Here is a 15,468-nt window from a genome sequence, read left to right on the forward strand (position 1 = left end):
GTATTTCTGTTTTGTTTCTGTCAGCATTGCCAGGGATATGTGAGGTCATCAAAACAGAAACACCCTCCTGTTCTGCCTCTTCATTGTACGGCAAATTGCTTTAATTTGTTTCATCAAGGCTGTGACTCCAACTTGTGGAATCCAGACCAGAAAGTCACAGATGACCAACGAACACAAGATCACGCCCCGATGATTTCACCTCCTCGCCCGTGGCTTATCCCCGCCGATCTTTCTCTATCTTCAGGATCTTTATCTCGCCGCCCTCAGCTCGCTGTTTGTGTCAACTCGCTGGAGGGTGTTACTTCCTCCCGTCTCCGATCACAAGAACCTCAGTGTCCTCGGTAAATACCTGCCACATGAGAGCACTTTCTGCCAGTCATGAATGCTGATCGGCAACTCAGAGCAGCCGGTGGGACGACCGCAGTATCAACACATCAGACTGAGAGGAAGACGGAGAAACGAGCAGGAGGCAGCGAAACAAAACCGCTATTGTCACAACAAGAGAGATATGAATACAAAAGGTGAAAGTGTCGAAATATTTCCCTAATTACCAAAGAAAATTCCCTCTCTGGCCAACAATGTGTGGACTTTGTTGTGTTTGTGTTCAATCCAGCGTTTGTTGTGGAAGAACTTGAAGCAAAGACCTCAATCCAACACCTTTGGGATGAAGTGAAACGCCAAATGCTTGCGAGGCCGAGGAGTAAATCCTGGATCCACAGAGCTTTTGGAAAGCCTTCCTAGAAAAGAGTGGAGGTGTTACGAGAGCATACCAGTTTTACAATGAGTATTTGGATACTCAGATGTTTAGCCAAACTGCAGCATCAGTCCTGAAGGGGCACCGTGGAAGGAACAGATCATGGACCTACAGGATGCTTAGAACTAATAAAACAGTGACTAAAAAATGTAAAAACTTATTAGACATCACATCAATGGGTTGTATTTTAGATGCCTAATTTACTTCAAACTTCACCTCGTGTGCAACCTTGACGCCACAGATAATAAAGTCTGACTTATGTTCAGCTACTCTCTGTTAACTGAATCAGTTTGTTAGAGGGCAAGAGACCAAGAGCCACCCAGGGCAGGCAGAGAATATGCTGGAAGGCAGAGAGGACAGATCCAGATCTGCTGGTCGGACTGGTAAGGCCAGAGGCTGCCACTTTAAGCTGGAGAGGTGTGGCATGAGGGCGAACAAAAAACAGAAACAGTTGCCGAGAGGAGAGGGAGGAGAGGAATCAAACCGTACAGGTGGGGTGACGATAAAGCAGAGCGGACTGTGATCAGCAGTGTGAGTATAACTTCCCATCATGCATCTTACTAGCAGTTTTATCGAAACATTGAACTCGTGTGAGAATGTGGACGATTGAGAGCGCAAAGAAGTGACTACGACCTGCTCACAATCACCGCTTATCTTTGCATCAGCAGCGACAGTAACAAACCTCAGTGGATCCAGTTTCAACATCGCTGGGCTGAGAAAGGAAGATGGCCGAGGCCCCAAAGATTCAACTCTTCATTAAGGTAGGACCCAGAGCACTACTTTAAAATCACACCACGGGTTTGACAAACAGTCGTATCTATTATAAAAGCTCCATAAAAATGAATGTGAACCACTGTTAATGTTTTTTTAAATGAATGTAACTGTGGACTTTTCCCATTGTTCTTATTATTTAAACAGATATGTGACTAAATTAGTCCCTTTTAATCCCAGCAGGCTGTTTTCATGTCGGCCTTAATCTCAGACCAGCTGACAAAAACACAAAATCAAAGCTAATTATCCAGCCATCAGTGTGTCTGATTACACACACTGCCAACAGATTGTCTTCAGCTCTCTGTCTATAAGTCTATGAAATATTATATGAATTTCTAGTCGTGATTTCTGCTCTGCGTTGAACCGTTTCTCTTTATCTCTTGGTATTTAAGCACAGTATCAGTGTGAGTGCTTGTGGTGAATGACAGAAACTGAAAAGAAACGTGTTCCTTCTAGAAACCCGTGACCTGCTGACCTTAGCGTTTTGCACGACACACGTAATGCGTCTCTTCTTACTGACATATAGTAAGATACATCAGGAATACCGAAGCAGCATTTAAATAATAGGTTGTTTAGTCTGGGTGTAAAGCCGCCTCAACCCTCCATTTGAAATTCCTTCGCAGCTGGCTTAAGCTGCCGGAGCAGAGCAGGCTCGACAGGAATACCTGAGTGTGCAGGTATTCACAGTTTGGTCAGAAAGATTACGGCACAGATTCCACAAACAATTACAGTTTCACAAACGGCTCGTGTTGATTTGATCTGCCATAAATGTCAAGCGTTTAAAAAGTCTGTTTGTGTTTGTCAGGCCAGTTTGGATGCGGAGAGCGTGGGGAACTGCCCGTTCAGCCAGAGACTCTTCATGATTCTTTGGTTAAAAGGGGTCAACTTCACCCTCACCACCGTGGACATGAGGAGGTGAGAGCGTGTTTTACTCTTTCTTTAGTATATTTGTTTGGGGTTTGACGCCTTGGCATACACCAGCACACTGCCTTTCTGATGTAGTGTGAACAAAATAAAACATTTAGAGCTTTTCATGAGCAGCTATTACGGCTATTAAGTATTTTACAGGTGCCCATAAAAAAAAAGGATGATCAAAAAGTTCATGTAGGTAATAAAACTCACATTAAAATGTTCATGAACCTCGTGGTTTTTAAAAATTCACTGCACTTACTCCATCCTTCCATCTATCCAACCATATACTTTATACACGGCTGTAAACGTACAGTGACAGGAGCAATAAAGACACAATAATAACACATCTAACACCCATACAGCAGAACTGAACTCGTAATGATGCTCATTCAGAAAACAATTAGCTAAAAGTAATGGATTTAATGGCGAGCTAAAACAGCTAAATAGGTGCAAGTAATGTATTAGCTAAAAGTAATATAAGGATAAATATAATCTGTTTCATAATTAGCTAAAAATAAATAGTTAACTCTTTATTACTGCTAGCGGTTTATTGCTTTTAGCTAATGATTTATTACATTGAGCAAAAATGTGATACTTTCAGCTTACTATCATTTTACGCCCACTGTTTTAAACTATTTAGTAGTTTTAGCAAACTATTTGATACTTTTAGCTAACTATTTATTACTTTTAGCTAACTATTTACTACTTTTAGATAACTATTTATTACTTTTAGCTAACTATTTACTACTTTTAGATAACTATTTATTACTTTTAGATAACTATTTACTACTTTTAGCTAACTATTTATTACTTTTAGTCAACAATTTGTTACTTTTAGCTATTTGTTACTTTAGGCCAAATATTTGTTACTTTTAGATAACTCTTTGTTACTTGTAGCTAACTATTTATTACTATTATTATTATTAACAACAGCAGCAGCATTATTATTATTAAATGCGCTGAAATAATAAAAGTGTAAATGCAGTGTAAAGTGTCAGTTAGGCCGGCACACACCTATACAGAAATTGGTCCACATCTATACTGCACCTTTTTAACCATAGCGAGGTTTTAAGGTGTGTTTCACAAACACACACCAATGGTGACAAAGCTGCTATGGGTTCAGTGTCATGCCCAAGGACACTTTGGAACATGGAGGCGGACAGGGATCTAACTGTCCAACTTACATTTAGTATGTAGTAATTGAGCTTTTAAAGGGTCCTCGTGAAACGCCTCAAGCAAGCAGGGTTCCTCGATTGTCCCTAAAGTTGATCTTGACTCTCCTTATTGGGCAGGAAGATGTTTGCTGTCATATCGTAGTTCCTCTTTAGGGCCATGTATAGTTTTCAGTTAAAATAAATGTCTTGGAACTGTGGTAGAAAATGAGTATTCCACAAAGTGACTATTACTGACATGTTTTTATTGACAATGTTTTAAATGACAATGTGGGAAACATCTGAAATCCATGATCGTGGAGGAATTACAGGCATCGGCCCATAGAGTCCCCGGTGTAAAGCCTCTGTCTGAAGTCACTGCAAACATGTCTTGCACATGCCAACATGCCAATCACATGCCAACCAAGTGAGTCAAGAAGTGCAAAACAATGACAAAGATGAGCAATATGACATAAAACAGCTACAAAAAGATGCAAACCATGGAAGAAAAACTGCAAAGAGACCTAAAACATCCAGAAAGTGACACAAACCAACAAAAAAAGAGACACGAAATAAACACAAAAGGCAAAACAATCAGAAAAACGATGCAAACCAACTGCAGAGACGCAAACTAGTGCATAGAGACGCAAAAAGACGCACAAACCAAACACTAACACGTATAGATGCTACACAACTGCAAAGATGAAGGACCACTGAAAGATGGAAGACATCTACAGAAAGACACAGAGCAACTAGACAGACACAGAAACTGACAACTAAAAGATGGAACTGATTCAAAGGTGACACAGAATGCACAAAGGTCGACTATAAAACAACCACGTGATGCACAATGACAAACAAAAAGTAACAAATAGCAGAAATTCCAACTGTCAAGGTGGTAATAAATTAATTTTGGGATTACTTGTTTATGCTGCCCCCGTGTGGCCACACAAAGTAAGGCACAGGAGGTTTAAGAAAAATGTTCAAATAGGAACTTCAATTAAAAATGCAAAAGTAAAAACAGAAAAAACAGAAATAAGAATGCCCCAAAATAATAATAAAACTGTCAAACCAAACTTGAACCTGTCAAAAAATAAACTCTTTCATGGAACAGAAGCTGCCTTTGAGAATTCAGGGCAGCAGGGATGGTCAGACGGAGACGGGGTGGGATGAAGGATGAAATACAGGGTTCTTTGAAAGAGGAAGGTGCAGGAAGTCAGCTGCAAACCTGAAATCATGCAATTCTTTATTCTACAACTGTAATTTACACATACTGTTACCTATGTACAACCGTTTACCTCCAGTTACATACAGGCAACTGTAGGTAAACTGTTTCTAGTGTTGGCAAAGTGGAGAAGGCAGATAATTAAGTCAACAGTCATCTGAATACCTAAGCTTGACACACGTGTATCATAAGAAAACTTAGCGACTGTCTTTTTGGTATCTGATCGAAATCCTGGGAGGAGGGAAAGAACAGGCTGACGTCAGCACTGACATAACAGCAGTGATGTAATGCTGCTGATTTATAACAATGAACTGCAAAACAACAACAACAATAGTTACGTAAGTCATGTTTGCTTATTTTGGTTCAGCTTGTGAATCCTCCTGGTCACTGGGTGTTGACAGCCACTGCAAACAGGATTTAGATTCCTTGTGTACATAAACATACTTGGCCAATGACTCTTTTTCTGATTCTGGAAGGACAGTCAATGGATTTTCTCTTGAAAACTGGTCAAATGATCCTGACAAAAACTGGGAAATGAATGTAGAGAAGATTAGAGGATAAACCACATTTGTTTTGTTGCAGGGCGCCAGACGTGCTGAAGGCTTTGGCTCCAGGTTCTCAGCCTCCCTTCCTCATCTATAACGGCGAAGTCAAAACGGACACAAACAAGATCGAGGAGTTCCTGGAGGAGAACTTAGCTCCGCCACAGTGAGTGGAGAGCTTCAAACTGAAGCCTGACTGGTCAACAGATTCTCATTCGTTGCTGCATTGAGGCGCGTTAACAACATCTTTTTCCAAATGGCAGATATCCAAAACTGTGCTGTCGATACAAAGAATCTAACGGCGCTGGAGAAGACATCTTCCGAAAGTTCTCGGGCTATATTAAGAATCCTAATCCTGGGTTAAATAACAGTGAGTGAAGTTTCAAGAGTTACTTTTGCGTTATGATGAAAAACGCTGCCTGAAGAGTGACAAAAACCTGTTACACCTTTCTGTCTTTTCAGTGCTCGAGAAGAAATTTCTATCCACGCTGGTGAAGCTGAACATGTTCCTAGAGACGCCTCTTCCTCATGAGCTGGAGATTAACCCAGACGCCAATGAATCTCAACGCCTCTACCTGGATGGTGACAAATTCACTTTGGCAGACTGCAACTTGCTCCCCAAACTCAACATTGTCAAGGTGAAGAGAGTCCAGCAGTCCTCTGTGTACAAAAACATAGTTTATATGATAAAAGACAGGCATTTGTCCATTTTCTACCTGGACATAAAAACTGAATTTATAAACTTCTCTGTCCTCAGGTGGTGTGTAAGGAGTACCGTAACTTTGACATCCCCTCAGAGCTGAAAGGTCTGACGCGCTACCTGGAAAACGCCTACAAACAAGACGAGTTTCGCTACACCTGCCCGAATGACTCAGAGATCCTCCTGGCCTACCACTCTGTGGCCCAGTACCTGAACAAATAGATCAACAGGCAGTGATGAAGCAGCACATGTGAACGTCAAAATGTCAGAAAACTGCCCATGACATATTTTTTATTTCTGTCAAAATAGCATGAGTCTGGATATTGAAAAATATTAGCAGTTCAGTAATTTGCCGTCCATAAAAATGTTGTCATGAATTTAGCTGCAGTGTAAAGCGCAAACTGTTTTGTATATACTGTATGTACTATCTATTGTGCTGATGTGGATTTCTGACGTGGATCCTGCAGGAGCAAGAAGCACCGTAAACCCCTCAGAACACTTATGTCTCACTGTTTGTGCGTGTGTTGTGATGTAAATTGAAATCAGTCAATTACATTGTGAGGCAAAAATCTGATATTAAACCATTATGTTGTTTTATGTATTCAGAAAAACACTTATATAAAAAGACGAATGGTTTTGGCTGTAGATAACACCCATCACATCATTTTGTAAATTACTGCATGTGTCTCAGTAGTGACAGTTATGTTTAATAGAAATTTAATTTAACGGAATGAAGACGGGGTGAAGGACACGTGAAAAATACTTTGATATGAACAATATTAAAGGTTTAATATGCAAAAAAAAAATTGCTTCACTGTTTTTTTTATGGGCTGCAAGGTAGAGCAGTGGTTAGCATTGTTGCTGGTTCATGTCTCGGTGAGGACACCCGGGATCTTTCTGCGTGGAGTCTCCATGTTCTCCCCGTGCAGCATGGGTTCTCTCCGGGTTCTCCGGCTTCCTCCCACAGTCCAGAAACATGTTGAGGTTAATTGGTGATTGTAAATTGTCCGTAGGTGTGAATGTGAGCGTGCTTGGTTGTCTGTCTCTAAGTGTAGCACTGTGATAGACTGGTTACCTGTCCAGGTGAACCTGCCTTCACCCTGAGTCAGCTGGGATAGACTCCAGCCCCCCATGACCCTAGTGAGGATTAAGTGGTGTGTAGATGATGGATGGATGGGTGGTGTTGTTGTATAGTTATTGTGCTTTAATGGTGTGAGTGAAAGCATTGTACATGTGCAGCAGTGCTTAAACATTTGTGAACCCCTTAGAATAGAAAAAACCCAACTGAACAAACAAGAACATTATACTTATTTGTTGAGGAAAATGATCCAATAACTAGACGTATGTGAATCTTTGATTAGCAGGTGACTTAATTTAAAGAATCTATCAACATCTGATTTTCACAACACACAGTTGTGGCGGTGTATCATGGTTGCAGCAAAACATCTCTAAAGAGTTTGGACTCCACCAACGCACAGCCAGACAGATTGCGTACAAATGGAGGAAATTTAAGACCATTGTTAGTCTCACCAGGAGTGGCTGAACAACAAAGATCCCTCTAGGAACAAAGTGTGTGATTACAAAGGAACCTGGTGTAACTTCCAAACAACTAAAGGCCTCTTTCAGATTGGCTTTTGTTAATGTTCATGAGTCCACAATCAGGAGAACACTGAACAAAAAGGATTTGCATAGCAGGGCTGCAATAAAAACACACAAAAAAAACCCTTATGTGGACAAGCCTGGAGGTTGGCAGAAATGTTCTGCAAATGAAAGATCAAAATTTTTAATTTTTGGTTTAAATGAGAAGCATTATGTTTGGAGAAACAAACATGTTGCACTCCAGCATAAGAGCTTTATACGATCTGTGAAACATGGTGGTGGTAGCATCATGTTTTGGGCCTGTTTAGCTGCATCTGGGCCAGGACAGCTTGAAATGGTTCATTCATGGAGCAATAAATTCTGAATTACACCAGCAAATTACAAAAGAAAATGTCAGGACATCTGTCTGTGACGTGAACCTCAACAGAAAATTGGTCACATATCAAGTATCAAGACAAGCACCCATAGAACACGAGCAATTTGATTTAAGAATGGCTAAAGAAGAATTAAGTCAATGATTTTGAAGTCAAAGTCCTGACCCTAATCCTTTAGAAATGCTGTGGAAGCTGAAGTGAGCGGTTCATGTGAGAACACAAACAAACACCCCAGAGTTATAGCTGTTCTGTAAGGAGGAATGCACTAATCAACAGTTTAGTTGCAGTTCATGCAGGGGATCAAACCAAATGATGAATGCAAAGGTTCAGTTCTACAATTTCATTTAGCAGACCCTTTAATCCAAAGTGATGTACATCTAAGAGCAGATACAACGCAAGCATGGATCTAGTCAGGAGAAAACAATCTAGATAAGTGCCATAGAACAAATTCACATACTTTTGGCACTCACAGATGTATATTCTGTTCCATTAGCTACATCCACTTTATCCTGTTGAGCGGGTGAGAAAAAGGGAATACTCTGACCACGTCACCAAAAACAGAGAAACAATCATACACATTTACATCTACGGCTAATTTAGAAACACAGATCAACCTCTTGGTATGTGGGAGGAAGCCAAAGCACCCAAAAGAAAAAACTCACGCAGGCACCGATGTAGGTGTATATAAATGACCACATGTAATATTTTTGTCTCATTTGTGTTCTCCTATCTACTTGTAAGACTTGTGCAGAAATCTGACATCATATTAATGCAGAAATATAGGAAATTCTAAAGGGTTCACAAGCTTTCAAATACCGCTGTAAACCATTACAGACAACACATGTGAGAATAATTAATTAAAGCTTAGGCTTATGACTCAATAGCAACATGTCAGACTTCTTTTTAGCCGATTCGAATAGAGTCATAAATGATATTATTCATAGGAACAGTAAGTAATGGTAGAAAAACTTGCATGCCTGTTTAACTCTAAGTCAGTGTGTTTGTTATTACATAATCTAGATGCTTTGTCATAGTGGTGTTAATTTTAACGGAGGTATACGGTGGTGTCAGAACTTATAATCAAGTGTATGGCCAAGCAAGCCATTTTCACTGTATTTTTTATTAGATATGGTCAATTAAACAATCAGAGAAGCTAAAGTATAGTGATGGTAATCATTTAGGAGAGTGAAAGCCATACGAAAAAGCCATATGGGTCCATTTAATCTTCTGTGCAGCACTTTATTAAATGTACTTAGTTACATTTTATGACAACAGCTCGTTCAGGGCTACTGAATTCACTGTAAAGAAGATTTGTAAGATTACACAGTGAAGATAAACATCAGATGCAGGAGTTGAGTAAAACATCACACCCCAAGTCTCAGGACTACAGAGATGACTACGTGTTGGTGAAGTAGCAGACCGGGTTCAGGTTGAGGTCAGGGGAAACATATTTCGATGGGACAACAGACTTCACCTGTCCCAGAATCTCCCCCCGAGTTCAAATCTGCCTTTGTTGTAAACAGGAAGACAAGAGGGTCCCGCTCCGTCTCTGATTGGATGAAAGCTTCACTCGGTACCAAGGCAACGCCTCACCGGGGCGGAGCTAAGCAAGTGACAGCACAAAAACTTTGTTAGCTCCTGGCTAACTTCGTCTGTTCAGCGATGTTACGAGCTTGACTAAGCACACGAGAAATACTGCGAAAGTAAGCCTTGCGTTTTCTGTACATTGGCAAACTCAGGAAGCTTGAATGTAAAGTTGACTTTGGTAATTAGCTCTGCCGGTAAGACGGCTAAGCTCAGTCAGGTAGCTGCTAGCTAATGTTGTTTCAGCTAACGTAAAGCTATAGCAAGCTTACGTAGAGAATGTATTGAGTTAACCAGCCGCCAGTTGCTTCGCTGCTGGCTCATTATAATCGCTTCTTGTTTACTTGTTAAGTCTTAAAGGTGTATTTAAAGCGAGACTCGAAGCTAGATGACGAGACAGGCTGGTAGAATGCTGCTAATGCACAAATTTATGTTCCCCTTTTCACACTTTCCCTTCATATCAGCTACTTGTGATCCCTCCATGTGACCACTTCTTGTGTGAAGTCTTCTTTGGGTCGCAGGCTCATCGTTTTAAGGGATATTTGTCTTATAGGATGGAGTGTAATGGAGTGGATGATGGAGAACTGTGCAAGCTGTCCAGCTCAGTAAGCAACACAATTATTTATTTTTTAAGTAAACAAACATGCAAAGACTGGATTTGAACAGTGCATTCAAACACACAGTCGAAAGCTGCCATTATCTGGCTACTTAACTTATGACCTAACTTGTGTTTAGGTGCTGATGAACAGCAAAAATGACTTCAGAGCACGGCTACAGCAGTTTGTGGAGGAGAGGATGCAGACCACCATGGTATGAAATAGGAATTCATTCACAGGTTATGTTTTGCATAAGTAAGAGGGACACTGTGGGGCAGTTTTTTCCCCCAGTTGGGCTAGTTTCTACTTAATTGGGTGGGTAAAATTTGTTTTGGGTTGGTTTTGATAATTTGGGTGACTTTTGTTTTTGTTTTTAACCATTCTTGGCTGTTTCCACCAACAAAGAGTTAAGCTCAGTTTAATCTGAACGCTGTGTTCTGCCTCCTTAGAATTAGTTTGCATTATTTACCCCTGACATGGATTTGGACTTTGGAGTATAATGTTACTATAGCAGGAACTTAAACGTCCTGTACGGTGTGCAGCTGCTCAGCATTCCCCCCTCATGTGACCATACTATCATTGCATTGCTCTTATCTGTCTGCTAGCTCACCGGTGTGCTGATTGGAGCTGCAGTCGCAGTCTCACTGATCGGCATTGTGGTGCTGTTCCTTTACAGGAGATTCAAACTTGCTCGTGAGTCATCCAACTTATTCTTGATTGTTATTTATTCTGTGATGTATATGTTTTATATGCTTATTGGGGGTTCCTCAAATGATATAGGTCTTAGGTAAACCCTATATTTTCTCTTACATTTCATTCTGTATATCATCTTAGCATAACTTTATTTGCAAATTTTATTTTGGATTCTCTGACAAGGTGAACAACAGCCTGGAGTACCTCACTATCGCTTCAGGAAACGAGATAAAGTGCTCTTCTATGGAAGGAAGATAATGCGAAAGGTATTTCTATTTTAGTCGAAGCACTCGTACACAAACATTTTCAGTCTGGTAGATTCATATCAGTATTCTAAATTAGGTGAGTAGCTTTTCTTATATGTTTACATGAATACATGGTGATACAACCTCTCTTTGTCTCATAAAAGGAACTTTAAAAAATACTTTTTCTCCACATGCCTATTAAGTCTACACCTTTATTCATGTAAAATCTATTTTTCTGTCTGCACCAAACAACAATGAACCTAATCTTGACTATGTTTCTGCCTTTCCAAGGTCCAGACGCTGTCCTCGATTCCTCCTCCCCCCTCTACCTCTGTGTCAAAGCAACCGCAGCGAATACGCAAAAGAACCAAAGTGTTGAGCATAGCTCGCAAGTATGCTCCATTACTACTTCTTTGATGGTTTAAGTTTTGATATATATTTATTACTTAATTGTTATTAAGCCAATTTTTTGTGCCGACAGAATCCTGAGAATCCGTAAAGACCCTCCCACCCTGCAGCCTAAGGAACCCCCTCCCTCCTTGCTTGAGGCCGACTTAACAGAGTTTGATGTGCAGAGTTCAAACCTGCCCTCTGAAGTCCTCTACATGCTTAAAAACGTCAGGTAGACAAATGAACAACTTTTCCTTGCAATTTAGCCTTTACTGTTGTTTTTTTTTTTGTGATGTGCATATTCTCCAACTTGTCGTAGGGTCTTGGGCCATTTTGAAAAGCCCCTGTTTCTGGAGCTGTGTCGCCACATGGTGTTTATTGAGCTGCAGGAGGGTGAAGGCCTGTTCAAGCCAGGAGATGACGATGATAGCATCTTCGTTGTCCAGGACGGACAACTCGAGCTCTACATCCAAGAGAATGTATGTGAACAGCATGTTGATCTACACTTCTTTTTAGATGCTTTCAAAAACTGAAAGAGCTTCGTAAAGTGGTTCTTTTGCAGTTTCAGATTTTACACATAGCCATTTAGTTTAATTTTTATATATATATATAAAAAAAAAATCAAATACTAAAGCAGAAACTGGGACAGATCCTCAGCAATGGTGCCAATATTGTTAACACAATGAGGACGCAATTTTAACAAAGTGTGATGCCTGAGAATATGGACACTTTGCTTTATGTAATGACTGTTTGAACATTCTACAGATATGTATGTACACAACTCATGAAAACAACCAAACAGCAGAGGGCAGTAGCACAATTTCTAATCACATGTACTGTCTTCTGCCGTTGAAGAACATAAAAAGTGAAAGGTGTGACAGATTTACAGAGCTGCACAGTGAAGTTTGAATAAAGATAACCTTCTGATGTTGGTGTTATCTCTAATATTTGTATATATTTTTTGTTTTGTTTATAAGGATGGGACAGAACCAGTGGTGAAGGACGTGCACCCGGGAGACAGCGTCCACAGTCTGCTCAGTATTCTGGACATTATCACCGTGAGCTCTCATTTACTCTCGCTCTGCGCATCGGACTTGCTTCTGTCCTCAGTCGCCCTCTGATCTCTCTGATCAGTTCAATATGTTTATCAATTACTTTCTTTTGTGTCAAGCATTACATTTATGCATTTTGTTCACTGTCATGCTCTGTTTGGTTTCTATTTCCTGTGTCCATTAAGGTGAAATTTATTTACTTAAAACTGTGTATTTTATGCTATTTTCTTACGTTGAAAATTCTAAAAATTTGTGATCAGATTTTGGTGTTATTCGCCACAAACTGTACTTTACACTTAGCGATTCACTCAAATCAGCAAAAATCAAGAAATTATAGCACAGAAAAACAGAAACTTTGATCACCAATCATGATATTTAAATAACATTAGTGAGATGTGTTGTGATTTTTTTTTTTTTTAACACTTTAGGACTGTATTACACCTACATGTACTGTATATTTATAATTAATCAGGCCACATGTTTAAAATACTCATAGCACTAACTAGAAATTTATGTCATAAGATAAGATATGCCTTTATTTATCTCACAGTGGAGAAATTCACATTGTTGTTAGCAGCATTACGCATAAGAGATACACACATACGAGACAGAAAAATGTACATATAAATATAAAAATATCATAAATAAAATAAATAAAAATATCCTGAGTTCATTTAATGATTTCATCAACATTTCTAATTACACAAGTTGTAGATGAGATTTCTGTGATTGTGTCTGTCTTTGTTTTTTTTTCTCTCTTTATTTCCAGGGTTATCCAGCTCCGTACAAAACTGTATCAGCACGGGCTGCAACTCGCTCCACCATCTTGCGTTTACCTGCATCAGCCTTTGAGTCGGTGTTCAGGAAATACCCAGAAACACTTGTTCGCGTCATTCAGGTAACAGACTGTCCAGCAACAATTACACAGCATGTAGTGTTTGTGTTTCCTCCCTCTGGAATGCAACACTAAATAAAACCCAATCATTTTCATCTAATTTGGATGTAACTGCAACCTCATGTGTCATATGTTCTGCTCTGTTTATCTCCAGTGTGCGATTTTTGTTTGTGTTGCAGATAATCATGGTGCGCCTCCAAAGAGTCACCTTTTTGGCGTTACATAACTATCTGGGCCTAACAACTGAGCTCTTCAATCCGGTAGGAGGGGAATTAATTAGCACAGACACGTTTGTGTGTACACACACAGTCATGCAGAGAGGCTCAGATTGAATACCTAAGTACGACTTTGATGAAATCGTACATAAACAAGCACGGAGAGGCACACGCACATCCAGCCACACACAAGCTAATTTCACACAACATTAAGCACAGCATCATAACTTGGTCCTTCATACAGTGAGAATGAATAAAAATGACTATAAACCTTCCACAGAAACGGGGAGAGCAGTAACCTTTAAACCTTGTTTTCCTCTGACTGAATGATTCTCAAAAATATTCCTTAATTTTATCCTATATGGAAGGAAATAAGTGGAAGGGCATTTACTTTGCCATTTCCTGAGAGTTAAAAATAAATAAAAAATTGTGTAGTAAATATAAATCTCCAATCAAATAATTAGTAAAATAAATGCTAGATTTTTTTTTAGAAATAAATATCTTGTGTACACGATTTGCAAGTGCCCCAAATGTCTGTCCCGTCAAAGTTTTTTTTGTTTTGTTTTTATAGAAATTGATAATTTGCTTACAAGTCCTTGATGACCTGATCTAAACTGACATGTGGACTGTTTTTTTTTTTTGTTGTTGCTTGATTGACAGGAAAGTCAGGCAGTGCCCTTGACCAACATAAACAACGTAATGGGAGAGGCAAATTCGGGAAAGACGACCCGCCGTCTCCACTTCCAGGATGAGTTACCTGCTGGGACCACAGAGAGTCCTTCAGAGTCAGGTCAAACACTCTCACTCATTTTGAACATACACTGCACACACGTTTCAAGTTTTTGCTCGGTGTTGGTTGGAAACTGATTTAGTGCTGACACGTCACTTTGCGTTAAACAGATGGTGTAAAGGACAGCCCTTCAAACAGCTACAGGAAGCTGCGATCCATCTCGATGCCCCCCGACTGCGCCGGTGGGTCACTGTCTTGGACATAAGTGATCGCCAAATGCCACATGCCTGTATTAATTTCCTGCACAGATTCATCACAGTCACTGATCTGAAAGCAAGGACACACACACAGACATGCGTAAACTCATTATCCTCATCCTGTTATCCTGAGTTGCAGGTAACGACCTGAACATGGCATGGGAACGAGCTCGAGTCAACATAGAGGAGGCACCACCCAGTCCTCTCACTCAAAAAGTAAGGTTTGCTGTGTAAATGTGACTCCATTTTCTAGAATCTGCTGCATGTTTCTTTGATATTAATCACTCTCTTGTGCCTGTCTCTGTAGTCCAGTCTGAAGAAGAGTGTGACAATGCAGCACACGCCATCTGAGGTGTTTCACTACACAGACAGCGGAGGGCACTCTGATGCCATCCACCTCAGTAAGAGCAGCACAATCCTCCAGGCTGCCAAGAAGGACCTGCTGGGACTCATCCAGCTGCAGGTGAGCAGTTGATCAATAACACAAGCTGGTGGAAATATGTTCAGGGCTGCCATCATTTTTAAAAATAATGGTAATATCGATTTTTAATATAGGTTGTTTAATGTGACATGTTTCATGAAGAAAATTCTGAAGGCCGGTCTACATCAGCTGAACTCTTTTCGTGTCTTTTTTATGATGTTATAAGCAGAAATTAAGAATGTTTTGTCCATTACAGGACCCCAGTCTACTTGAGGGCAGAGTAACCCTTCACCACGTCAAAGCCGGTTCTGTGGTGGCTCGTCAAGGAGACCAGGTTAGAAGAACAACTTAAAAAGCAGTTA

At 40.1% G+C, this 15,468-nt stretch overlaps 2 protein-coding genes across 3 annotated transcripts in view; both read left to right on the top strand.

Moving 5' to 3' along the window:
• The first annotated feature begins 1,183 nt into the window (after positions 1-1,183).
• On the top strand, positions 1,184-6,861 carry clic3 (chloride intracellular channel 3). Of its 2 annotated transcripts, none has more exons than XM_008304341.1 (7): positions 1,184-1,285; positions 1,423-1,515; positions 2,331-2,440; positions 5,396-5,521; positions 5,619-5,725; positions 5,818-5,993; positions 6,113-6,861. In XM_008304341.1, the coding sequence occupies exons 2-7, from the start codon at positions 1,480-1,482 to the stop codon at positions 6,275-6,277; spliced, it is 720 nt and encodes a 239-aa protein (XP_008302563.1). In that variant the 5' UTR covers positions 1,184-1,285; positions 1,423-1,479; the 3' UTR covers positions 6,278-6,861. The 2 variants fall into 2 exon arrangements, with proteins under 2 accessions (XP_008302563.1, XP_008302564.1); XM_008304342.1 differs by having other exon boundaries at positions 1,201-1,285; positions 1,420-1,515.
• A 2,764-nt stretch (positions 6,862-9,625) lies between these two features.
• pnpla7a (patatin-like phospholipase domain containing 7a) overlaps positions 9,626-15,468 on the top strand; it is a 27,618-nt gene continuing 21,775 nt past the window's right edge. The window contains exons 1-16 of the mRNA XM_008304343.1: positions 9,626-9,731; positions 10,166-10,217; positions 10,348-10,422; positions 10,814-10,901; positions 11,085-11,167; positions 11,438-11,538; positions 11,628-11,768; positions 11,856-12,015; positions 12,514-12,594; positions 13,358-13,486; positions 13,663-13,743; positions 14,359-14,488; positions 14,599-14,670; positions 14,825-14,901; positions 14,993-15,148; positions 15,363-15,440. Of these exons, the coding sequence (XP_008302565.1) occupies positions 10,167-10,217; positions 10,348-10,422; positions 10,814-10,901; positions 11,085-11,167; positions 11,438-11,538; positions 11,628-11,768; positions 11,856-12,015; positions 12,514-12,594; positions 13,358-13,486; positions 13,663-13,743; positions 14,359-14,488; positions 14,599-14,670; positions 14,825-14,901; positions 14,993-15,148; positions 15,363-15,440 (1,503 nt within the window). The 5' untranslated portion in view covers positions 9,626-9,731; position 10,166. The remainder of the gene's footprint in view (positions 9,732-10,165; positions 10,218-10,347; positions 10,423-10,813; positions 10,902-11,084; positions 11,168-11,437; positions 11,539-11,627; positions 11,769-11,855; positions 12,016-12,513; positions 12,595-13,357; positions 13,487-13,662; positions 13,744-14,358; positions 14,489-14,598; positions 14,671-14,824; positions 14,902-14,992; positions 15,149-15,362; positions 15,441-15,468) is intronic.

The sequence above is a fragment of the Stegastes partitus genome, unplaced genomic scaffold, assembly GCF_000690725.1.
Source record: "Stegastes partitus isolate 25-593 unplaced genomic scaffold, Stegastes_partitus-1.0.2 Scaffold2193, whole genome shotgun sequence".
NCBI lineage: Eukaryota > Metazoa > Chordata > Actinopteri > Pomacentridae > Stegastes > Stegastes partitus.